We start from the raw sequence: 25,264 nt of genomic DNA, 5'->3' as shown, positions 1-25,264 counted from the left end.
GTCCCAACCCCATTTATAAGGCAAGAAATCCCACTTATCAAATCTGACAGAGCACACCTGTGAAGTGAAAACCATTCCCGGTGACTACCTCTTGAAGCTCATGAAGAGAATGCCAAGAGTGTGCAAAGCAGTCATCAAAGCAAAATGTGGCTACTTTGAAGAACCTCGAATATAAGACATAATTTCAGTTGTTTCACACTTTTTTGTTAAGTATATAATTCCACATGTGTTAATTCATAGTTTTGATGCCTTCAGTGTGAATTTACTATTTTCATAGTCATGAAAATACAGAAAAATCTTTAAATGAGGTGATGTGTCCAAACTCTTGGTCTGTACTGTATATGTATTGGAATTTGTATGAGATTATCTAATTTTTATAACTGAATTTTATCAATGAACTTGGTGATAATTATTGATGAGTTTGCATGTGATGGCTTATTGTTACCCTGTATAATACAATGAACTTACATTCTCCTGGATTTTATTGGTTTGTGGTTCTCCCTTAAAAGACTAAAAAAAAGTTATATGTTAGATAATTTGTTAATGGATTTTTAACATCTATAAAGTTAAAGTATAAAAGAACATTTTGGATCAGTCTGAAGGCTGGAATATCACTTGTTTCATCGGATATATTGTGGTATTGCAGCTGAGGGAAAAGTAACAATCACACAGTGGTGTATATGCAGGTGAAGAACCACCCTCCCAAAATTATCCAGTTTCTAATAAAGTATCAAAACATTGAGTTTGTGACAATTGTTAAAGGAGTTATTTCAACTTCTTAAAGGGAGTCTGCACAAACCAAACTGTTTCTATGGTCATGTTGCGCTTTGAAAAATAATATCATCCACCACTTAACTTATGAAATCTGTTTCTCCCTGACTGAAAAAAACACACTGGTTTAGTTCATATGCAAATGAAACTTAAGTGTTCTGGTCATCATGATCAGAGCACTTCCCAAATCTTTGCCTCTCTTGCTCTATTCTCCGCCCATCACCACCTTCTTTTACTTGCCTGAGAGCTAACTGTCTGTGTAGTCAGCCCAATGAGCTGTCCATCAAGCAGAGGACGGTAGGACATTGCAGGGAGTAGAGCCAGAGGCAGAGACTTGTGATGTGCTCTAATCATACCCAGAACCCACATACTACCCATCTCCCCCGATTCTTCCTTAGCTCCAGTCTGTACTGTGTGTTGTGGCACAGATGGCGCGATGTAATGATGTCATCGCACCTGCAGTTCTCCCAGATGCACGGGCTCAATGATGGAAGAAGGAGCCGTTTGCTTCCTGTTCCATCATTGATTTCACCGGTATCAGTATCCCAAGGATGCAGTGAAGGTGAGATGGCAGGCGGAGGACGGCTGCGTGGTGCAGGATGCCACTGCATAAAGCCCTCTAGCAGTCCTGGTCCGTGGGCCACATTGGTTCAGCCAAAAGGCCACACTTTGTCCACGTCTGCTCAAGACCAAACTGTCAATCATCAGGAGCGCACTACTACCAAGCAAGCAGGAAGACAGGAGGCAGGAGAGTAGTGCGCTCCTGAAGAGTGAAGACTAAACAACCACTTTCATTTTACACGGGCTCGTTCCCAATTATCAGCTCGAGTACACAAGCTACCACTCAGCCAATGTTGGATCGCTCATGCAGGCCATCAAATCATCTTCTTTGACAACACATGATCCATGTAATTAGGGAAAGTTCCGCAACCAATAAGCACACTGTATGGGGACAGAAAGATTGAATTAACGATCGTTATTACATAGTTCTAACCCCATGTAGTGTGTATTGACCATTGTGAACAGGCCCCAGGAATGAGCATTGATCATCTTGTATATAGTCGAATGGCAGTCATTTATGGGGAGAAATCTGAACACCTAAATGGACCTTTACTGTTAAGTTTGTCATGGACAACATTTTATTATTTTGTAAAATCATAAAACTGTTACATTACAAGTAAACACACACAAAATCTATGTGCAGGACCCCACTAGATGTGAATCATGTGCGTCACCACAGACTATCATCTGTGAAGTATGATCCCGATTGTTGAAGATCTGTATAGGAAAAACTTATTGGTTACCTATAAAATATAGGCTATGTTTACACACTTTACCCCCACTTTTTGTCTGCAACCAAAACCTGCTCTGTTGGCAGTAAAAACACTGCAGTGAAAATACCCATTTTGTGGCATTTTTTTGCGGCATTTTTCACTACGTTTTCACCCTTTTTGCAGCTTTTTTGGGTGCAGATTACAAGTGTGCTTTGTCTATAATACAATACATGTTTAATAAAGTTCGTTTTATTCACTGAAAAAGCTGCAAAAATGTTTTTTGGGGTTTTATTCACTTTCTTATTGCTTTCTATGGGTGAAAAGACGCTGCATAAACGCTGAAAGAATTCAAATGATGTAGATTAAAAAATAATGCAGGTCTCAAATTTAGGAATAAAACAAGCATGTGGATGAGATTTCTGATTTCTTTTGCTGGTGCCATAAAAAGTGGCTTTTACTTTGCATAAAAAACACTGCCTCTCTTCTACCCACTGCTGTGTTTACACCCGGGCAGTTTATCGCATACTGCTTAAGGACTTGTGACCAGTGTGAGCAGAGATCATGGATTACACTAGGAATCTACTATATAATTGTCTAAGGGTCACTTCCGTCTTTCTGTCTGTCCTTCTGTCTGTCTGTCACGGATATTCATTGGTCGCGGCCTCTGTCTGTCATGGAAATCCAAGTCGCTGATTGGTCGCAGCAAAACAGCCACGACCAATCAGCGACGCACACAGTCCGGAAGAAAATGGCCGCTCCTTACTCCCCGCAGTCAGCGCGGCGCCCGCATACTCCCCTCCGGTCACCGCTCACACAGGGTTAATGTCGGCGGTAACGGACCGCGTTATGCCGTGGGTAACGCACTCCGTTACCGCTGCTATTAACCCTGTGTGTCCCCAACTTTTTACTATTGACGCTGCCTATGCGGCATCAATAGTAAAAAATGTAATGTTAAAAATAATAAAAAAACAAAAAACCTGCTATACTCACCCTCTGTATTCTGCCTAAGCGAGAAGGACCTGCCATGATGTCACGGTCATGTGACCGCGACGTCATCACAGGCCCTGCGCGCCTGCGCGAGGACCTGCCATGACGTCACGGTCATGTGACCGTGACATCATGGCAGGTCCTTCTCGCGCAGGCGCGAAGAAGCTGCGGTACCATGGGACAGGCAGGGACAGCGTCAGGAGTGCCAGGAGCAGGTGAGTATTTCATATTCACCTGTCCGCGTTCCATCCGCCGGGCGCCGCTCCGTCTTCCCGTCCTCTTGCAGTGACTGTGCAGGTCAGAGGGCGCGATGACGTATTAGTGTGCGCCCCGCCCTCTGCCTGAACAGTCAGTGCGGAGAGACAGGACGCTGAGGAGCAGCGACGAGAGGTGAATATGTGATTTTTTTTTTTTTATTGCAGCAGCAGCAGCATTACATGTGGCACAGTGCTGTATGGAGCGTCTATGGGGCCATAAAGAACTGCATGGAGCATTATATGGAGCATCTATGGGGCCATAACTGCATGGAGCATTATATGGGGCATCTATGGGGCCATAACTGCATGGAGCATTATATGGGGCATCTGTGGGGCCATAACTGCATGGAGCATTATATGGGGCATCTATGGGGCCATAACTGCATGGAGCATTATATGGGGCATCTATGGGGCCATAAATGCATGGAGCATTATACTACGTGACTGGGCAAAATACTACGTGACTGGGCAATATACTACGTGGACATGCATATTCTAGAATACCCGATGCATTAGAATCGGGCCACCATCTAGTACAGTATAAGTTGCAGAAGACCATATAAATCAGATGAGTGCTATCTGTGGCTTTGACAGACAGCAGTCGTACCCATGTTATTTTGTGGGGCTGTGCACATGTCAACATTTTTTCTCGAATCAGGGGAAAAATTGCAGCATGCATGATTTGCCTCCGAGAATTAGATTACACTTGCCCAATCAAGATAATGGGTCTGCGAAAAAAATTGGTCTGATTTTACCGGACTGACTGCATGGAGAAGATGGAGAAACTTTTTTTTTTCTCTCCACCTCCAATAAAATCTGGGTTGTTTTTGCAAGAAGTGTCACATGTGATCAGTCCACGGAGCAGCACACAGAGATCCCTTAACACATACAATACAAGGATTGTTCTATTGTTCTGACCCACAGCCCAGTCACCTCATGACCACACAGGTGATTATTATTTCACGGCTCTTCAAAAAGCACAAGTGAAGTAAACATGTCAGCACGGAACATAGATTTTTTTATCATGGCAGACTAATAAAACCTTTTAGTCTTGGTCATATATTATATATGACTATGCAGCATCAATAGTAAAAAGATCTAAAAATAATTAAAAAAAAATATAAAATCATTATATACTCACCTTCCGGCGCCTTTCCCGCTGCTCCTCACAATGCTCCGGGCCATGCATTGCGGTCTCGCGAGATGATGACTTAGTGGTCTCGCGAGACCGCTACGTTATCATCTTGCGAGACCGCAAAGCATTCTTGGGACCGAAGCGTCGCGAGGAGCATCGCTAAATGCCTCGCCTGGATCCAGGGGCCGATGGAAGGTGAGTATATAACTATTTTTTATTTTAATTCTTTTTTTAACAGGGATATGGTGCCCACATTGCTATATACTACGTGGGCTGTGTTATATACTACGTGGGCTGTGCTATATAATGCGTGGGCTGTGTTATATACTGCGTGAGCTGTGTTATATACTACGTCTCTGTGCTATATATGACGTGGGCTGTGCTATATACTACATCGCTGTGCTATATACTACGTGGGCTGTGTTATATACTGTGTGAGCTGTGTTATATACTGCGTCTCTGTGCTATATACTATGTGGGCTGTGCAATATATTACGTGGCTGGGCAATATACTACGTGGCTGTGTTATATACTGCGTGAGCTGTGCTATATACTACGCGAGCTGTGCTATACATTGCATGGGCTGTGCTATATACTGTGTGGGCTATGCTATATACTACATGGGCTGTGCTACATACTACGTGGACTGTGCTATATACTACGTGGGCAATGCTATGCACTATGTGGCTGTGCTATATACTACGTGGCTGTGCTATATGCTATGTGGCTGTGCTATATGCTAGGTGGCTGTGCTATATGCTATGTGGGCTGTGCTATATACTACGTGGCTGTGTTATATACTACGTGGGCTGTGTTATATTCTACGTGGCCTGTGCTATATACTATGTGGCCTGTGCTATATGCTACGTGGGCTATGTTATATGCTATGTGGGCTGTGTTATATGCTACTTGGCTGTGGTACATTTCTCTGCTGTATCTGTGCATCATGAATTGTGGTATGTGTTAAAGAGGGGGCCCACTGAGACTCTTTCGCCCGGGGCCCTCAAAAACCTGGAGCTGGCCCTGGCTTCACTGATTGTTCGCGGCCGGGCGTGACCAATCAGCGACAGGCGCAGTCCGGCCGCGAATTGGCGTGGAATTTGAACAACGCTTCGCTAATTGGTCTTGCCCAGCTGGCCGAATCCTGTGTATAAATTGCATTATTCTGAAAACTTCATAAATAAACTACATACATATTCTAGAATACCCGATGCATTAGAATCGTTCCACCATCTAGTTACTTACATAATTATTTTCAGTAAATGTCTCTACATGTACAGTCATGACCCAAAGTTTTGAGACTGATATAAGGATGGTGGACTGTTCTGTTGCTTTCCTACCCCTGAAGACACCAATCGCATTGTGTTGTATGGTAATGTGTACTAGGTCATGTGTCTTTGAATATATCGTGTAATGTGAATTGTGTAGCAATGTATAGTATAGTGTAAGGCATATCAGAACAGGTAGTGACATTAGGGTAAGATACAGCTAATGTCTGGGACTAGCCCACAGGGGGTGGAGTTAATATCAGGAAAAGTGACAAAGTTCCTGTTAGTTGTTAGGATTTGAGGTGTAAACTGAGCAGAGTGTTGTGAATTTGGATTCTGGGCTCCCCCGGTGGCTACTGGTGGAATTGAACTTGTGACATCATCTTCCCTGTTCACCTGTTCTGATTAGATCTGGGTGTCGCTATATAACCTGGCTTCTCTGTTAGATGCTTGCCGGTCAACAATGTTATCAGAAGCCTCTCTGTGCTTGTTCCTGCTCCCAGACATCTACTAGATAAGTTGGACATTCGTCCATGTTTTGTTTTGTATTTTGGTTCCAGTTCACAGCTGCAGTTTCGTTACTGTGTCTGGAAAGCTCTTGTTGATCAGGAATTGCCACTCTGGTATTATGAGTTAATGCCAGAGTCCTAAAGTAATTTCTGGATGTGTTTTGTTAGGGTTTTCTACTGACCATGAAAGTATGCTTTCTGTCTTCTGCTATCTAGAAAGCGGACCTCAAATTTGCTAAAACTATTTTCCTGCTGCGTTTGTTATTTCTTCTAAAATCACCGCCAATATATGTGGGGGGCCTCTGTCTCCTTTTTTTTGGGCATTTCTCTAGAGGTGAGTCAGGTCTTATATTTCCCTCTGCTAGCATTATTTAGTTCTCCGGCCGGCGCTGGGCATATAGGGATAAAAAGTAGGACATGCTACCTGGCTACTTCTAGATGATGCGGTAGGTTTAGTTCATGGTCAGTATAGTTACATCTTCCAAGAGCTTGTTCCTATAGAGGCTTATGCTAGTTCTCTGGCCATGGAGATCATGACAGTTTGACCGGCCACTAAAGGGTTAAAATCCTTGGCTGAGAAAGGAGAGAAATAAGAAGTCTGCTGAGAGTTTTTTTTTTTTTTTTCTCTGTGCTCTTAATTGGATCACTTGCCAGTCTGTCTATGCTGCAGTCTTTCTTTTTTTTCTCTCTCCTTATAATCTTTGAATGGCTTTGTGTTCACCTGTTAATAATGGATCTTCAGAGTGTAACTGCAGGTTTGAATAATCTCACCACGAAAGTACAAAATTTGCAAGATTTTATTATTCATGCTCCGGTATCTGAGCCGAGAATTCCTTTGCCGGAATTCTTCTCAGGGAATAGATCTAGCTTTCAGAATTTTAGAAATAATTGTAAGCTATTTTTGTCCCTGAAATCTCGTTCTGCTGGAGACCCTGCACAGCAGGTTGGGATTGTGATTTCCTTGCTCCGGGGCGACCCTCAAGACTGGGCTTTTGCATTGGCACCAGGGGATCCTGCGTTGCGCAATGTGGATGCGTTTTTTTTGGCCTTGGGCTTGCTGTATGAGGAACCTCATTTGGAACTTCAGGCAGAAAAAACTTTGATGTCCCTATCGCAGGGGCAAGATGAAGCTGAAATTTACTGCCAAAGATTCCGTAAATGGTCTGTGCTTACTCAGTGGAATGAGTGTGCCTTGGCGGCTACTTTCAGAGAGGGTCTCTCTGATGCCATTAAGGATGTTATGGTGGGGTTCCCTGTGCCTGCGGGTCTGAATGAGTCCATGACAATGGCCATTCAGATCGATAGGCGTCTGCGGGAGCGCAAACCAGTGCACCATCTGGCGGTGTCCACTGAGAAGACGCCAGAAAGCATGCAGTGTGATAGAATTCTGTCCAGAAGCGAGCGGCAGAATTTTAGACGGAAAAATGGGTTGTGTTTCTATTGTGGGGATTCTACTCATGTTATATCAGCATGCTCTAAGCGTACTAAAAAGCTTGATAAATCCGTTTCCATTGGCACTTTACAGTCTAAATTTATTTTGTCTGTGACCCTGATTTGCTCTTTGTCATCTATTACTACTGACGCCTATATCGACTCTGGCGCCGCTTTGAGTCTTATGGATTGGTCCTTTGCCAATCGTTGTGGGTATGATTTAGAGCCTTTGGAAACTCTTATTCCTCTGAAGGGGATTGACTCCACCCCATTGGCTAATAATAAACCACAATACTGGACACAAGTGACTATGTGTATTAATCCGGATCACCAGGAGACTATTCGTTTTCTGGTGCTGTATAATCTACATGATGATTTGGTGCTGGGATTGCCATGGCTGCAGTCTCACAACCCAGTCCTTGACTGGAGAGCTATGTCTGTGTTGAGCTGGGGATGTAAGGGGACTCATGGGGACGTACCTTTGGTGTCCATTTCATCATCTATTCCCTCTGAAATCCCTGAGTTCCTGTCTGATTATCGTGACGTCTTTGAAGAACCCAAGCTGGGTTCACTACCTCCGCACCGTGAGTGCGATTGTGCTATAGATTTAATTCCGGGTAGTAAATACCCAAAGGGTCGTTTATTTAATCTGTCTGTGCCTGAACATACTGCTATGCGAGAATATATAAAGGAGTCCTTGGAAAAGGGACATATTCGTCCATCGTCATCTCCCTTAGGAGCCGGTTTTTTCTTTGTGTCAAAAAAAGACGGCTCTTTGAGACCATGTATTGATTATCGGCTTTTGAATAAAATCACGGTTAAATATCAATACCCATTGCCGTTGCTGACTGATTTGTTTGCTCGCATAAAGGGGGCCAAGTGGTTCTCTAAGATTGATCTCCGTGGGGCGTATAATTTGGTGCGGATCAGGCAGGGGGATGAGTGGAAAACCGCATTTAATACGCCCGAGGGCCACTTTGAGTATTTGGTGATGCCTTTTGGTCTTTCTAATGCCCCTTCAGTCTTCCAGTCCTTTATGCATGATATTTTCCGCGATTTTTTGGATAAATTTATGATAGTGTATCTGGATGATATTCTGATTTTTTCGGATGACTGGGACTCTCATGTCCGGCAAGTTAAGAGGGTTTTTCAGGTTTTGCGGTCTAATTCTCTGTGTGTCAAGGGTTCTAAGTGCGTTTTTGGGGTTCAGAGAATTTCCTTTTTGGGATATATTTTTTCTCCCTCTTCCATTGAGATGGATCCTGTCAAGGTTCAAGCTATTTGTGATTGGACGCAGCCCTCTTCTCTTAAAAGTCTTCAGAAATTTTTGGGCTTTGCCAACTTTTATCGTCGATTTATTTCTGGTTTTTCGGATGTCGTTAAGCCATTGACCGATTTGACTAGACAGGGTGCTGATGTTGCTAATTGGTCCCCTGATGCTGTGGAGGCCTTTCAGGAGCTTAAGCGCTGTTTTTCTTCTGCCCCTGTGTTGCGTCAGCCTGATGTGACTCTTCCTTTTCAGGTTGAGGTCGACGCTTCTGAGATCGGAGCTGGGGCAGTGTTGTCGCAGAAAAGTTCTGACTGCGCCGTGATGAGGCCTTGTGCCTTCTTTTCCCGTAAATTTTCGCCCGCTGAGCGGAATTATGATGTTGGGAATCGGGAGCTTTTGGCCATGAAGTGGGCGTTTGAGGAGTGGCGCCATTGGCTCGAGGGGGCCAGACATCAGGTGGTGGTATTGACTGACCACAAAAATTTGATTTATCTTGAGACCGCCAGGCGCCTGAATCCTAGACAGGCGCGCTGGTCATTATTTTTTTCTCGGTTTAATTTTGTGGTATCGTACCTACCAGGTTCTAAGAATGTTAAGGCGGATGCCCTTTCTAGGAGTTTTGAGCCTGATTCACCTGGCAACTCTGACCCCACAGGTATTCTTAAGGAGGGAGTTATCTTGTCAGCCGTTTCTCCAGACCTGCGGCGGGCCTTGCAGGAGTTTCAGGCGGATAGACCGGATCGTTGTCCGCCTGATAGGCTGTTTGTTCCTGATGATTGGACCAGTAAAGTCATCTCTGAGGTGCATTCTTCTGCGTTGGCAGGTCATCCTGGAATTTTTGGTACCAGGGATTTGGTGGCAAGATCCTTCTGGTGGCCTTCCCTGTCACGAGATGTGCGAGGCTTTGTGCAGTCTTGTGACGTTTGTGCTCGGGCCAAGCCTTGTTGTTCTCGGGCTAGTGGATTATTGTTGCCCTTGCCTATTCCTAAGAGGCCTTGGACACACATCTCGATGGATTTTATTTCAGATCTGCCTGTTTCTCAGAAGATGTCTGTCATCTGGGTGGTGTGTGACCGTTTTTCTAAGATGGTTCATTTGGTTCCCCTGCCCAAATTGCCTTCTTCTTCCGAGTTGGTGCCCCTGTTTTTTCAAAATGTTGTTCGTTTGCATGGTATTCCTGAGAATATCGTTTCTGACAGAGGAACCCAATTTGTGTCTAGATTTTGGCGGGCATTTTGTGCTAGGATGGGCATAGATTTGTCTTTTTCGTCTGCTTTTCACCCTCAGACTAATGGCCAGACCGAGCGGACTAATCAGACCCTGGAGACATATCTGAGGTGTTTTGTGTCTGCTGACCAGGATGATTGGGTTGCTTTTTTGCCATTGGCGGAGTTCGCCCTCAATAATCGGGCCAGCTCTGCCACCTTGGTTTCCCCGTTTTTCTGTAATTCGGGGTTCCATCCTCGATTTTCCTCCGGTCAGATGGAATCCTCGGATTGTCCTGGAGTGGATGCGGTGGTGGAGAGATTGCATCATATCTGGGGGCAGGTGATGGACAATTTAAAGTTGTCCCAGGAGAAGACTCAGCTTTTTGCCAACCGTCACCGTCGTGTTGGTCCTCGGCTTTGTGTTGGAGATTTGGTGTGGTTGTCTTCTCGTTTTGTCCCTATGAGGGTCTCATCTCCTAAGTTTAAGCCTCGGTTCATCGGTCCGTATAAAATATTGGAGATTCTTAACCCTGTTTCCTTCCGTTTGGACCTCCCTGCATCCTTTTCTATTCATAACGTTTTTCATCGGTCGTTATTGCGCAGGTATGAGGCACCGGTTGTGCCTTCCGTTGAGCCTCCTGCTCCGGTGTTGGTTGAGGGTGAGTTGGAGTACGTTGTGGAAAAAATCCTAGACTCCCGTGTTTCCAGACGGAGACTCCAGTATCTGGTCAAGTGGAAGGGATATGGCCAGGAGGATAATTCTTGGGTCACTGCATCTGATGTTCATGCCTCTGATCTGGTTCGTGCCTTTCATAGGGCCCATCCTGATCGCCCTGGTGGTTCTGGTGAGGGTTCGGTGCCCCCTCCTTGAGGGGGGGGTACTGTTGTGAATTTGGATTCTGGGCTCCCCCGGTGGCTACTGGTGGAATTGAACTTGTGACATCATCTTCCCTGTTCACCTGTTCTGATTAGATCTGGGTGTCGCTATATAACCTGGCTTCTCTGTTAGATGCTTGCCGGTCAACAATGTTATCAGAAGCCTCTCTGTGCTTGTTCCTGCTCCCAGACATCTACTAGATAAGTTGGACATTCGTCCATGTTTTGTTTTGTATTTTGGTTCCAGTTCACAGCTGCAGTTTCGTTACTGTGTCTGGAAAGCTCTTGTTGATCAGGAATTGCCACTCTGGTATTATGAGTTAATGCCAGAGTCCTAAAGTAATTTCTGGATGTGTTTTGTTAGGGTTTTCTACTGACCATGAAAGTATGCTTTCTGTCTTCTGCTATCTAGAAAGCGGACCTCAAATTTGCTAAAACTATTTTCCTGCTGCGTTTGTTATTTCTTCTAAAATCACCGCCAATATATGTGGGGGGCCTCTGTCTCCTTTTTTTTGGGCATTTCTCTAGAGGTGAGTCAGGTCTTATATTTCCCTCTGCTAGCATTATTTAGTTCTCCGGCCGGCGCTGGGCATATAGGGATAAAAAGTAGGACATGCTACCTGGCTACTTCTAGATGATGCGGTAGGTTTAGTTCATGGTCATTATAGTTACATCTTCCAAGAGCTTGTTCCTATAGAGGCTTATGCTAGTTCTCTGGCCATGGAGATCATGACAGCAGAGCTTCATGGAAGGGTGACCCTAAGTGAAAGGAGACTAAGGACGCGGGATAGTGTGATCCTGAAAAAAAGTGACTGACGATAAATAAAGGGGATGGGGGAACTACAATACCCAGAGAGATTAGCAAAATTAGGATTATTTAGTCTAGAAAAAAGACGACTGAGGAGTGATCTAATAACCATGTATAAGTATATAAGGGGACAATACAAATATCTCTCCATGGATCTGTTTATACCAAAGAAGGTGACGGTCACAAGGGGGCATTCTCTGCGTCTGGAGGAGAGAAGGTTTTTTCACCAACATAGAAGTGGATTCTTTACTGTTAGGGCAGTGAGAATTTGGAATTCCTTGTCTGAGGAGGTGGTGATGGCGAACTCAGTCGAGGGGTTCAAGAGAGGCCTGGATGTCTACCTGGAGCGTAACCATATTGTATCTTTCAGTTATTAGGTTCTTTAGAAGGACGTAGATCTGGGGATTTATTCTGACTAAATATAGGCTGAACTGGATGGACAAATGTCTTTTTTCGGCCTTGCTAACTATGTTACTATGACTGTTATGATCCCAATGGCAGGGGACCTCAAAGATTACAGCAAAGTCTGCAAAACATAAATACCAGCTCATAGGGAAGTGGTAACTAGGCTGACCATATACCTGATCCTAGCGCAAACACTAACAGCAGCCGGGGAACGTGCCTACGTTGGTCCTAGATGTCTCGCGCCAGCCAGAGAACTAACTACCCCTATCAGGGAAAATAAGACCTCTCTTGCCTCCAGAGAAAAGACCCCAAAGTAATACAAGCCCCCAACAAATAATAACGGTGAGGTAAGAAGAAAAGACAAACGTAAGAATGAACTAGATTTAGCAAAGAGAGGCCCACTGACTAATAGCAGAATATAGTAAGAAGACTTATATGGTCAGCAAAAAACCCTGCAAAATATCCACGCTGAATATCCAAGAACCCCCAAACCGACTGACGGTGTGGGGGGAGAATATCAGCCCCCCTAGAGCTTCCAGCAATAACAGGAATCACATATTGTACAAGCTGGACAAAAAATATGAACAATGCAAATGATCAAGAGTACGAAAGCAGAACTTAGCTTATCTTGCAAAGAACCAGGACCTGAAGACAGGAGCAAACAGAAGTGAACTGATTACAACGATGCCAGGCACTGGACTGAGAATCCAGGAAGTTTAAATAGCAACACCCCAGGCCTAACGAAGCAGGTGAGCACCAACCTGGTAAAAGACAATCCAAGTGCCAAATCACTAGTGACCACAAGAGGGAGCCAAAAAGTATAGTTCACAACATTTGGCGAGACAGAGTGGCCTTCCAAAGAAGGGTCCTTGGATAGGATGCCGAATCACGAACCCCACAGCTTGTAACACAGAAGGTAGCAGATCTAAGCAGGATTGAGAATGACGGACTTGTGGGGTCCCAAGTGCAAGGGTTCCAGGGTGCCAGTAGGGGAAGAAATGGGACACGGAGTCGAAAAGCAAGTAAGGAAATTTGCTGAACAGGACTGTAGCATTAAAGATGGATTGTGATGGAATAGGATGAAACAATGTGCCTCACTAGCTCTGGAGTAAACTACAGAGGATGGATATTGAAAGTGGAAAATACTTTGTACTGTGAAGGAAACGTCCATAAGACATTGTACCCACTATCCCTTGTATATTACCTTTACAAAGTTACCATTCAGTAAAGATTTTGTGTTGGAACCAAAATCTCTCTCCTTGAACTGTAAAACATGGTCCTGGCCAGCCCACATCACTGGCTACATGCAGCCTGCATGGGCATATGGCCCTCACAGCACAAGTCCACAATACCCAGTCAGGACCCACACTTTCATGTTGCATGCCAGGGTGTAAAAAGGGACATTACACTGACACAAATTTTGGTATTCACAAAGTTTTCTCCTTAAGTGTTTATAGATGAGAAAACAATTTTAGAAGTACAAGGATTGGACAGCAGAGGACTAAGGTAAAAATATTTTCTTTTCGAGATGTCTGGAAAAATGATTGTTCGGAGAAAAAAGTGGGTACTACCAGGAGTCCTATGTCATGTCAACAGTAAAGAATCCTAAGACCATTCATGTGTGGGGGCTTTTCATCCATGGAGGGGGCTCACTCATAATTTTGCCTAAGAAAACGGCCATGGATAAAGAATGAGATCTAAACATCCTCCAAGATCAACTTCTCCCAAACATCCAGGAGAAATTTGACGATGAACAATGCTTTTTTCCAGCAAATGCAGATTGAGATCACGTCACAAGGCAAAAGTGATAACTAAGTGGTTCGGTGAACAAAACATTGAACTTTTGGGTTTATGGCCAGGAAATTTCGAAGTTCTCAATTCCATCAAAAATCTTCAAAAAGCGGGGGATAAATAAATACACAAATTTATATAAAATACACTCCAATCGCTGATTAGGCGACAATGGGCTGTCATCAGTCAGGTTTTGGCCCAGAAGCTGAAATGTAGCTGCCAGGGCGAGGGGTAGAAGTCTTGAAAAATAAGGGACAACACTATAAATGTTATGACTTTGCATAAACTTGATGAATTTGTCAATAAAAAATCCTTATGAAATGTTGACTTTTACTACAATAACTAGAGAAAAATCAGGCTAAAAGATATAAAAGCACTGAAGCAGCAAGCAATGGGAGAGCTAAATTCAGTGGTTGAATATTCTTCAGTATGACTATTTTTTTATACCAGAAATGTGCACAGAGTAGTTATCCCTTTTCTTCCCCTACTCCTCTGTTACCAAGTTATGGTGCACTTAGATGTGGCAATTTTAGGCCATTAATGCAACATGACAAGTGCTTGTTTACTGGTCTGGCAAATATTGGTGGGAACAAAACGACCATTAATACAGTGGGTCTGTCTCCATACATCATCGTGCTAACAGCAGCATATCCCCTGTTTACATGGAGTGACACTCTGTCAATAATAATGATATTTATGCCGGCATTAAAGACCCAACCACCTGACAAACAAGCTGTCACAGGTTTACCACGACAGAGAGGAGCCAGAACACCACAGCGTCTGATTTCTCCTACTTCTGCACTGATTAGAAGCACTTTACCTTCATATTAAACAATGTCAATTTCTTATAGCACTACAGGGGTTAACCTGCTCAGTTGAGAGCTCCTGGAAGCTTTCCTGCATTAAGGCTCTCAGCTGTGCACTGTTAGCCACTCCCATCTCCTATATAATATGGGCCCTGGCTAGTACTTATTGTCCTCTAGCTTATGCTGCATGGCTGGAGGTTGTTAGTGCTTGTTGTTGTTGGAAAAGGTGTAAGATGGATCTATCTGTGACTGTTGCTAGGTTTTGAGTGTGTGATAATTCCCTTTCTTCTTCTACTTTGGTTTAACCCCATCCTCCACTCCCCGGTGTTTACCTCTGTTGTTTATGTGTGTGTATATTCGTATGATTGGTATTTTCCTTTGTCCGTGTTCGTTTTACCTTGCTAGTCTAGTTGGTGTATTACGGTACACTACTATTCCCCTCTTCCCTGGGACTGAGGGTGGATTCAGTAACTAAGGCAAGGTATGTGGTCCTGGCATCTTCACCATCAAAACCAGGGAACAGGGTGAGCTAGAGCGCCCCTAGCATTAGAGACAGGGAAGGAACCACTGGTCCTGGGTCACTGGACAATAGAGTCATGACAGAAGCATTTTACTCATTCGTCAAATGATCGCTGGCATGTTTTGTTGGTATTGGCAGGAATGAGCATTTTCATGAACACTCTTTACCAATTATCTGCCCATCTGCACCATTAGTTTCTATTGTGGCATTTTGTAGCAGTTGATGTGAAAAAATAAAATCTGATATTCCCATAATTAAAAATGCAAGAGCAGAAAATGAATGTAGCACTCAACCGTGAGCTGTGTCAACGAAGTCCTTTATTGAACCATGGTAGGTCTGTGGACAAAGTTTGTGGGACAAACAGGTGTAGGAGGGATGCGGGGAAGGGCGATGGCCGTTTCGCGTCGACGACGCTTCTACGGGTCCATGTGAGTAATCAGATGATGTCATTTCCTTCTAATGACTGCACATGATTCAACAACACATTTGTAAAAAACACATTGTTTAAAAACACATGTAAGTGCGTGATGAAAAGCATATAAGTGCATAATAAAAAACATATAAAATGTCTTGAATACTCTTATTTACGGACTGACTAATCACATAGCAAGAATTGCAACAACATAATCTTATATTACTTAAAGAACAATGGAAAGAGAAAGCTACCAGCTAACCTTAAAGGAACTAGTGCAATGGATTTAATTGTCCTCCTCACTTCTTTTCTCAAACAGTAGACTTAAAGTCTCTTATAAGAAAATGGAAAGATCAAGCTTGTCATTTAGCCCAATGGGTTCTTGTGCGTTCGATTTAATTATCCACCTCGCTTCTTTTTTCAAAATAATTTTATTATGGTTACCACCCTGCGGTGGGAATTTAACCAAATCCAAACCCGCAAACCTGAGAAGTTCAGGGTTAGAACCATGCTCCATTTGCATGTGGTGGATTAATCTTAACGTTCCTTTTCCTGTCCTTATAGAATGATAATGCTATAATATTGAACCCACTTTTAAGAGACCATGAGTCACAAGTAAATGGCAGAAGTTGCAGTTACCACATTTATAATTACCTATCGGAAGGTTTTTGTTTAACCAGTTATTGTCCGGAGGTAGTATACGATTATGCACTAAAAGATCAGCCAAATTAGATGTTCTCTTACACCCCAACAACGGACTATTAGAACCGATGTCTTGCAGGTAATTATAAATGTGGTAACTGCAACTTCTGCCATTTACATGTGACTCATGATCTCTTAAAAGTGGTTTCAATTAATCATCATGTCCGCGATTTTATATCTTGTAAAAGCAAATTTGTAGTATATGTTTTATTTTGCCCTTTTTTATTTTGCTCCTATTTTTATATAGGGAAGACTATCAGACCTTTAGTGACCAGATTCCAGGAGCATTATCATTCTATAATGACAGGAAAAGGATCGTTAAGATAAATCCACGACATGCAAATGGAGCATGGTTCTAACCCTGATCTTCTCAGGTTTGCGGGTTTAGAATTTCCTAAATTCCCACCGCAGGGTGGTAACCATAATAAAATTCTTTTGAAAAAAGAAGCGAGGTGGATAATTAAATCTAACGCACAGGGACCCATTGGCCTAAATGACAAGCTCGAACTTTTCATTTTCTTATAAGATACTTTAAGTCTACTGTTTGAGAAAAGAAGTGAGGAGGACAATTAAATCCATTGCACTAGGACCTTTAAGGTTAGCTGGTAGCTTTCTCTTTCCATTGTTCTCTAAGTAATATAAGATTATGTTGCTGTAATTCTTGCTATGTGATTAGTCAGTTCGTAAATAACAGTATTCAAGACATTTTATATGGAGCGCCCCCACTGCCGCAGGGCCGAGGGGTACCCGGTACCGGGCCTCTGAGTCTCTGTTCTGGGGTTGTCACGGTGGCTAGACCCGGTCCGTGACCCTGCTGAGGGGCGTCCAGTGAAAGGTGGTGGTAAATGGTGGTGATATTGCGGTGCAGTGTAGGTCGTAGTAAATAACGAGGACACCAGGTTGCAGTCTCTTTACCTCTTTACTGAAGGTTTTAGAGTCCTCAGTCCAGAGCGCTGTCAACAGGGCTGTTTGAGACCGGCCGATCCAAAGGCACATCAGGAGTTCTCTTTACAGGTGGGAATCAGTGTCTACCTTCTAGCGCTGTGTGTTGTAGTCCTTCCCTGCTGAGCTCCCGGGATAGTCCTCACAACTGATTCTGTCTGTCTCTCATGTTCGTTCTCACCGTCCCCCAGGTGATATGGTAGGACGCACCCGTATGACGGGGTAGGCCTGGAGTTCTTCCGGGACCCTAGAGTCGCCCCTCTCCCACAGCTGCCTCCGTTGTCTGCTTAGGTGATTTGTGTGAGACAGCCAACCTATAATTGGCTGTCCGGCCGTGGTTTGCAGTAGTACTTAGAGTCTCTTACTTGCTCGGCGTTCCGGCCACCGACTGTTTGCGCCTCAGAAGGATGTTGCCTCGGTCTAACAGCACGACTCCTTCTGGTCCTAATGCCTCTTTTCTGTATTCCCGTTGTTCACTGGTTAGTTCTGCTCTTAGGAGTCTGCCAGGATCCCATCCCTGACAGGTCCTCTCACTAGCTCTTCCCAGTTACTTCTCTCCCTGTCTTCCTGTCCAACCCCCAGTTTTACCAGAGTGTGAGGAGTGGCCTACTAGATAGAACCACCCCCCCTGGTGGCCGGAGTGTGAAGTGTAGTGTGAGTGTTACCTGGTCAGAGAAACTCCTTTAGTGCAATCAGACGTAACATCACTCCCCTTAGTGGCAGAGCGACATTACTGCAACGACCAGGACTCTGGGGCGCTGCACTCCCCCCCGGTTAAATCCAGTACTCCCGGACTGGGAAAACAAGAACAACAATACATGTTAACAGAAAACACACAAAATTTTGAAATAGCATAAACAATTAAACATAACAGTGCTTCCCTTTATGGGAGGTGAGGACTCTTGAACGTTGCAAAAGTTAGGTCATGCACAGTTTATGACTCTCAGTTCAATGGTTGAAACAGCGGGGACCCCGGGTAAACAAAGGGGTCCCCCTTTTGAAAGTTTTTGAGCAATTCACCGTCCATTACTCTATTGTCCATTTTAAAACCTGTAACAAAAGATATGCACACAAACATTTTCAACTAAATAGCAGCCCTCGCTAATACCTCCAAGTTTTGTAGCGGAGGGGAGTTTGGTTCTGAGTGCTGCGTGTGGACCTTCGCAGCGCAGGGGTTGCTATTGGCCTAACAGGGCCCGCTATGCTTGCTACCGCTGGTGTAGTGCACTGTCTTCTAGCTACACTTCTAGTGAGTCTGGGTAGCACTGGCAAGTTGGGGCTCTCAGAGCTGCGGCTATCAACAGTGGGTACAGCAGATTCACCGATAGCAGAGGGAGGATTTGCCGGTTCAACGGTTGGCATGGCATCTTCAGGTAGGGCTTGTTGAGGTTGCGGGGCCGGATGATCTGGTACCACCATTGCTTCTGGTGGGTCCGGCTGTTGAAACGTTAGAACAGGTACCACGATGGCCTGATTTATCTGAGTCCAGGACTGGGGAAAGTCACCAAGGACGGTATGGATCATCTTCTCCTTTTCCACCGGCGGGGAGATTCTTGGGGCCGTGTCCCTCTCTCTCAACTTATCGGGGCAGACCTTAAGGTGATCCCTGGATACCGCTGTCGAGGTCTCCCCTCTGTCCTTGCTGATGAGACAGACCTTCGTGTTGTCGAAATCGGATGGCAGGATGGTATACGGTTCCGCTTCCCATTGGTCATCGAGCTTGTGTAGTCTCCTCTTTCGTTTAAGTACTTGCTCACCAGGTGACAGGGGAATCGCAGGAGCGTGCTGATTGTAGTCCCTTTCTTGTTTTTGCCTAGCCTGGGCGAGACTTCTTTCCACGCACTCCTGTACTTTGCGGTACCTTCGCTGCCTTTCTGCTTTCCAATCTGCATCCGGCGAGGTATCTTCGGGGACTAGGACCCCCATGTCCAGATCAACGGGTAAGTGGCTAGGCCTTCCCCTCATTAGGTACGCTGGAGTACAGTTGGTGGAATTTACTGGGATGTGATTGTAGATATCCACCAAGTCAGGCAACTTTGTCGGCCACAGGTTCCGTTCCTCTACGGGCAAGGTCTTCAATAAGTCGATCACCACCTGGTTCATCTTTTCGCACATCCCATTGGTTTGAGGATGGTACGGCGTGGTTCGGATCTTCTTACACCCGTACAGTTGGCAGAACTCTTGGAACACTTCTGCTTCGAATGCTGGTCCCTGATCGGTCAGTACCTTCTCCGGGTAGCCATGGGGCCTACAAAAGTACTGCTGGAAGGCCTTGGCGGCAGTCCTGGCCGTTAGATCCTTGACAGGTACAACCACCAAAAATCTGGAGTAGTGATCTACGATGGTAAGAGCGTAGATATAGCCTGACCGGCTAGGTGTCAACTTCACATGATCCAGCGCGACCAGTTCGAGCGGCCGTATGGTGATGATAGGCTGCAGGGGAGCCCGTTGGCTGCCACGGTCCTTCCTGCGTAGGCTACATGGACCGCACTCCCGACACCACTTCTCAATGGCTCTCTTCATGCCAATCCAATAGAACCTCCCTCGGAGTAGCCTCTCTAGCTTCCTCCATCCGAAGTGTCCGGCTCCATCGTGGTAGGCTCCCAGAACCATGGGCGCATCTCGCCTTGGCACCACTATCTGCCACACCAATTCATGAGTACGTGGGTCGATGCTCCTCCTGCACAGCTTGCCATCATGGATAAACAGTTTGCTTCTCCCCTTCCACAGCTGTTGGGTTTCCTGTGGATCATCTGGGCCGGGATGCAACCCTGCCTGCGTCAAGAGCTCTTTCACCCGACGGACCGCGGGGTCACCATCCTGGGTCTCCGCCCACCCGTGATGGGGCAGGGGATTCAGCGTGGCATCCGGTTGGTTCCTGTGCCTGTTCTTCAAATGATGAGAGTTCTGAGTGGCTTTGGGGCGATGGAATGCAGGCAGCTCCACCTCTTCAAGTGCCTCCGGGTCTTCTCCCGTTTCTGGCAAATTGGGCATTCGGGACAAGGCATCGGCATTGGCATTCTTGTGTCCCGCCCGGTACTTGATGGTGAAATCGTAGTTGGACAGCCGGGCCATCCACCGCTGTTCCAAGGCCCCGAGTTTGGCAGTATCCAGATGCGTTAGCGGATTGTTATCCGTGAAGACGGTGAATTTCGCGGAGGCCAGGTAGTGTTTGAACCTCTCTGTCACTGCCCAGACGATGGCAAGGAATTCCAGCTTAAAGGAACTGTAGTTGTCAGGGTTTCTTTCCGTGGGACGGAGTTTCCTGCTGGCGTAAGCGATCACCCTTTCTTTGCCTTTCTGGACCTGGGACAGCACGGCTCCTAATCCCACATTGCTGGCATCTGTGTACAGCACAAACGGTTGGTCGTATTCGGGGTAAGCCAGTACCTCTTCTCCCGTCAGTGCCGACTTCAAACAAGCGAAGGATCCCTCCAGCTCCTCGTTCCAATCAAAGGGGGTGTTCCTCCCCTTGGTCTTCTTTGGTTGGCCCACCAACAGGTTTTGCAAGGGTGCGGCCTTCTTGGTAAAGTCCTTAATGAACCTCCGGTAATAGCCTACCAGCCTGAGGAACTGCCGGACTTCGTGAAGGTCACTGGGCCTTGGCCAGTCCTTGATCACCGTGACCTTGTCGGGGTCTGGGGCCACTCCTTCAGCGCTCACCACATGGCCCAGGTACTGCACTTTAGGTTTCAGCAGATGACACTTGGACGGTTTCACCTTTAAGCCAAAGTTGGACAGGGCTTCAAACACCTCGGCCAGGTGCTTCAGATGGTCTTCGTAGGTCTTAGAGAAGACAATGACATCATCCAAATACAGCAGCACGGTTTCGAAGTTCATGTGTCCCAGGCAGCACTCCATCATCCTCTGGAACGTCCCGGGAGCATTGCACAATCCGAAGGGCATGTAATTGAACTCGCAGAGACCCATTGGTGTCGTGAAGGCCGTCTTCTCTTTGTCCGCCTCCACTACAGGAACCTGCCAGTACCCACTGGTGAGATCTAAGGTAGAGAAGTAGTTAGCAGATTTTAAGGCAGCCAGGGACTCCTCTATCCTGGGCAGTGGGTATGCGTCCTTATGTGTAATGCGATTCAACTGCCTGTAATCAACACACATCCTCATTGTACCATCTTTCTTTTTAACAAGGACTAACGGAGCTGCCCAGGGGCTACAGCTGTCTCTCACCACCCCAGCCTCCTTCATTTCCCGCAACATGTCCTTGGCACACTGGTAATGAGCTGGGGGTACAGGGCGATATCTCTCTTTTATGGGTCGGTGATCTCCCGTGGGGATATGATGTTGGATCCCTTTCACCTGCCCAAAATCTAAGGGGTGTTTGCTGAATACCTGCTCGTACTCGTGTACCACCCTGTAGGCCCCCTGTTTTTGATGGGATGGGGTAGAGTCAGTGCCCACATGCAATTCCCGACACCAATCTTTCGAGTGCTCTGCAGAACCGTTGTCCTCCGCCACGTTTGACGGGACCAAGGGTTCAGGTGTCTGTATCACACTATTATTAACAGTGAACAATTTGGCGAGCGTGGCATACTTGGTGAGGTGAACCTCTTCCTCCCCACAATTGAGGACACGTACGGGCACTCTCCCCTGGCGAACGTCGACCACCCCACGGGCTGTCAGAATAGTAGGCCTATTGTCTGAATATACGGGTTCTACCAAGGCCTGGTAGTCCTTTCCCCTGAGGCCTATGGCTGCCCGACACCATATTAACATTTCACTCCTGGGGGGTATCGCGATGGGGTTTGAATCACTCACAGTGACACGACCAATCTCACCACCAGTCAGCTCTACCTGCTGTCTCTGCATCAGAGCTCTGATTTCCTTCTGCAGGGCACGTTGCTCACTGTGGCCAGCGGTTTCTGCCACCTGTTGCAACAAAACAATAACTTCTGCAAGACAATTTTCTATGACATTAGTACCAAGAGTCATCATGGGATTACATTCTCGACGATCAATATCAACAATCACAATCCCTTGGGCTTTCAATTCCACCCGCCCCACCTTGATGGTGACCTCCTTATACCCCACTTGTGGCAACGGCTGACCATTACTGGCTATTATGGTGAAATCATCGTCAGGGCCACGAGTAATATCGGTGTCCTCCCAATACCGTCTATAAAGCACGTAAGGTATAGTCGTCACCTGAGAACCGGTGTCCAGCAAAGCGTTCAAGGGGATTCCATCAACCACTACAGGGAGAACTGGTCGTCCTCCAATGTACTTGGTTCTCCAATGCTGCGGGCCTGACCGTCCTACTCCTGGGGGTTGGCCCTTTGCCCCAGGGGTTGCTCGTTTAAAGGACAGTACCTTGCAAGGTGGCCCACCTGGTGACAGCGGCGGCAGATGGGTCGTCCGTCCTGGTGGAAGCGATCGTCGTTCTGGCCTCTGGTCGGCGGAGTCCTCCTCTGTCGCATCCAAGGGACATCCTCTGGTCTGGAGGCCAACTGGATCTTCTCCTTGGGGGCCTCCTGTAGGGACTGCACCGTCCGGGCCAGGGCAGCAACGCTCTTGGTTAGCTCCTGCATCTGGAGGCGAAGTCCTGCAGGGGAGTCGTCCTCTAGGCTCTGGGCATCGGCCTCGGCGGCGACTGGGGCATCCGACGCCACCTCCTGGTGGTATGTGAGAGCGGGACGCCGGGGAGGTGCTGCACGGCTGGGCTGTCGCTCCTGCAATGCCTGGATAGCTTTATCTTTGAATTGCGCAAAAGTCAAGTCTGGATTTTGCATGGCCAGGAAGTGCAATTGGCCCCGCTGGTGACTGCACAGGAGCCCCTCAATGAACCGCTCCTTCAGGATTTTATCCTCATCCTGCATGCTGCCGGGGTCACTCTGCTTAATGGCCCGCATCGCCTCCTGGAGATTAAGGGCATAGTCCCGTAAGCTATCCTGCGGTCTCTGTTTGCATCCATAGAAAGTCAGTTTAATTTCTGTAGCAGTGAGAGTATCGAAGGTAGCTTTAAGCTTTGCAAAAATCTGCTGTGCAGTTCCCTTATCCTCGGCGGGCCAGGACTTCAATTCTCTCAGAGCCGCCCCAAAGAGTTGGCCGGTTATCATATGAACCTTCTGAGGCTCTATCAGGGGATAGAACTCGAGCAGGCTGCAGAGCCCTTCCTTAAAGTCAGTGAATGTATGCGACTCCCCAGAGTATCGCGGGAGCCAGGCCGCTCCGGGCAGGTACGGCATAGAGAAGGGCATTATGGCTTTTGTGTTAGCGGCAGCGTCCGACTGGCTGAGGGGAACAGCGGGTTCTGCGGCAACCGGTGGTTGTATTAGGGCCGCGGCTTCGCCCGCTGCGGGGCCCGGAGGTGCCCCTGCGTCCCCGGCTGCGGCCTCTTCCTCCGCTCCTCCCGACTCGGACATGGCTGGCCCTTCCTCCACTAACCTGCTGGAGATCGGAGTTCCTCTTCCGGGATCGGCACGTTACCGCGCTTTCTCGTTCCGCGCTTCTTTTTGGCCGGTCCCGCCCACGAAGCTGAGGCTCCTCCCTCCGCACACTGCGATGGCGAATCGTGGCGGGAACTCCTGGCGGCAATTGTCAACGCACAGTCTTTGCAATAAGTTACAGTCCAAGCACAATAAATCACAGTTCCAAGGCACACATGACCTGATTCTTCAGGCTTAAGTAGATCCTGTTCGTGACGCCAAAATGGAGCGCCCCCACTGCCGCAGGGCCGAGGGGTACCCAGTACCGGGCCTCTGAGTCTCTGTTCTGGGGTTGTCACGGTGGCTAGACGCGGTCCGTGACCCTGCTGAGGGGCGTCCAGTGAAAGGTGGTGGTAAATGGTGGTGATATTGCGGTGCAGTGTAGGTCGTAGTAAATAACGAGGACACCAGGTTGCAGTCTCTTTACCTCTTTACTGAAGGTTTTAGAGTCCTCAGTCCAGAGCGCTGTCAACAGGGCTGTTTGAGACCGGCCGATCCAAAGGCACATCAGGAGTTCTCTTTACAGGTGGGAATCAGTGTCTACCTTCTAGCGCTGTGTGTTGTAGTCCTTCCCTGCTGAGCTCCCGGGATAGTCCTCACAACTGATTCTGTCTGTCTCTCATGTTCGTTCTCACCGTCCCCCAGGTGATATGGTAGGACGCACCCGTATGACGGGGTAGGCCTGGAGTTCTTCCGGGACCCTAGAGTCGCCCCTCTCCCACAGCTGCCTCCGTTGTCTGCTTAGGTGATTTGTGTGAGACAGCCAACCTATAATTGGCTGTCCGGCCGTGGTTTGCAGTAGTACTTAGAGTCTCTTACTTGCTCGGCGTTCCGGCCACCGACTGTTTGCGCCTCAGAAGGATGTTGCCTCGGTCTAACAGCACGACTCCTTCTGGTCCTAATGCCTCTTTTCTGTATTCCCGTTGTTCACTGGTTAGTTCTGCTCTTAGGAGTCTGCCAGGATCCCATCCCTGACAGGTCCTCTCACTAGCTCTTCCCAGTTACTTCTCTCCCTGTCTTCCTGTCCAACCCCCAGTTTTACCAGAGTGTGAGGAGTGGCCTACTAGATAGAACCACCCCCCCTGGTGGCCGGAGTGTGAAGTGTAGTGTGAGTGTTACCTGGTCAGAGAAACTCCTTTAGTGCAATCAGACGTAACATCACTCCCCTTAGTGGCAGAGCGACATTACTGCAACGACCAGGACTCTGGGGCGCTGCATATATGTTTTTATTATGCACTTATATGCTTTTCATCACTCACTTATGTTTTTTAAAAATGTGTTTTTCACTAATGTGTTGTTGAATCATGTGTAGTCATTAGCCCTTATAAAGGAAATTACATCATCTGATTACTCACATGGACCCGTAGAAGCGTCGTCGATGCGAAACGGCCGTCGTCCTTCCCCGCATCCCTCCTGCACCTGTTTGTCCCACTAACTTTTTCCACAGACTTA

The 25,264-nt window shown here is 46.7% G+C and overlaps 1 protein-coding gene across 25 annotated transcripts in view; it reads right to left on the bottom strand.

Moving 5' to 3' along the window:
- Positions 1 to 25,264, bottom strand: part of BCAS1 (brain enriched myelin associated protein 1) — a 180,780-nt gene that overhangs the window by 25,653 nt on the left and 129,863 nt on the right. For 23 of the 25 annotated variants that reach the window (XM_077253177.1, XM_077253187.1, XM_077253188.1 and 20 more), the window contains one exon: positions 469 to 510. The exons of the other annotated variants lie outside the window; for them this stretch is intronic. In XM_077253177.1, the coding sequence (XP_077109292.1) occupies positions 469 to 510 (42 nt within the window). The remainder of the gene's footprint in view (positions 1 to 468; positions 511 to 25,264) is intronic. 25 annotated transcript variants of the gene reach the window in all.

This window comes from Ranitomeya variabilis, chromosome 4 (assembly GCF_051348905.1).
Source record: "Ranitomeya variabilis isolate aRanVar5 chromosome 4, aRanVar5.hap1, whole genome shotgun sequence".
NCBI lineage: Eukaryota > Metazoa > Chordata > Amphibia > Anura > Dendrobatidae > Ranitomeya > Ranitomeya variabilis.
Note: the sequence above shows the minus strand (reverse complement) of the source record. Positions and strands in the feature narration are given on the sequence as shown.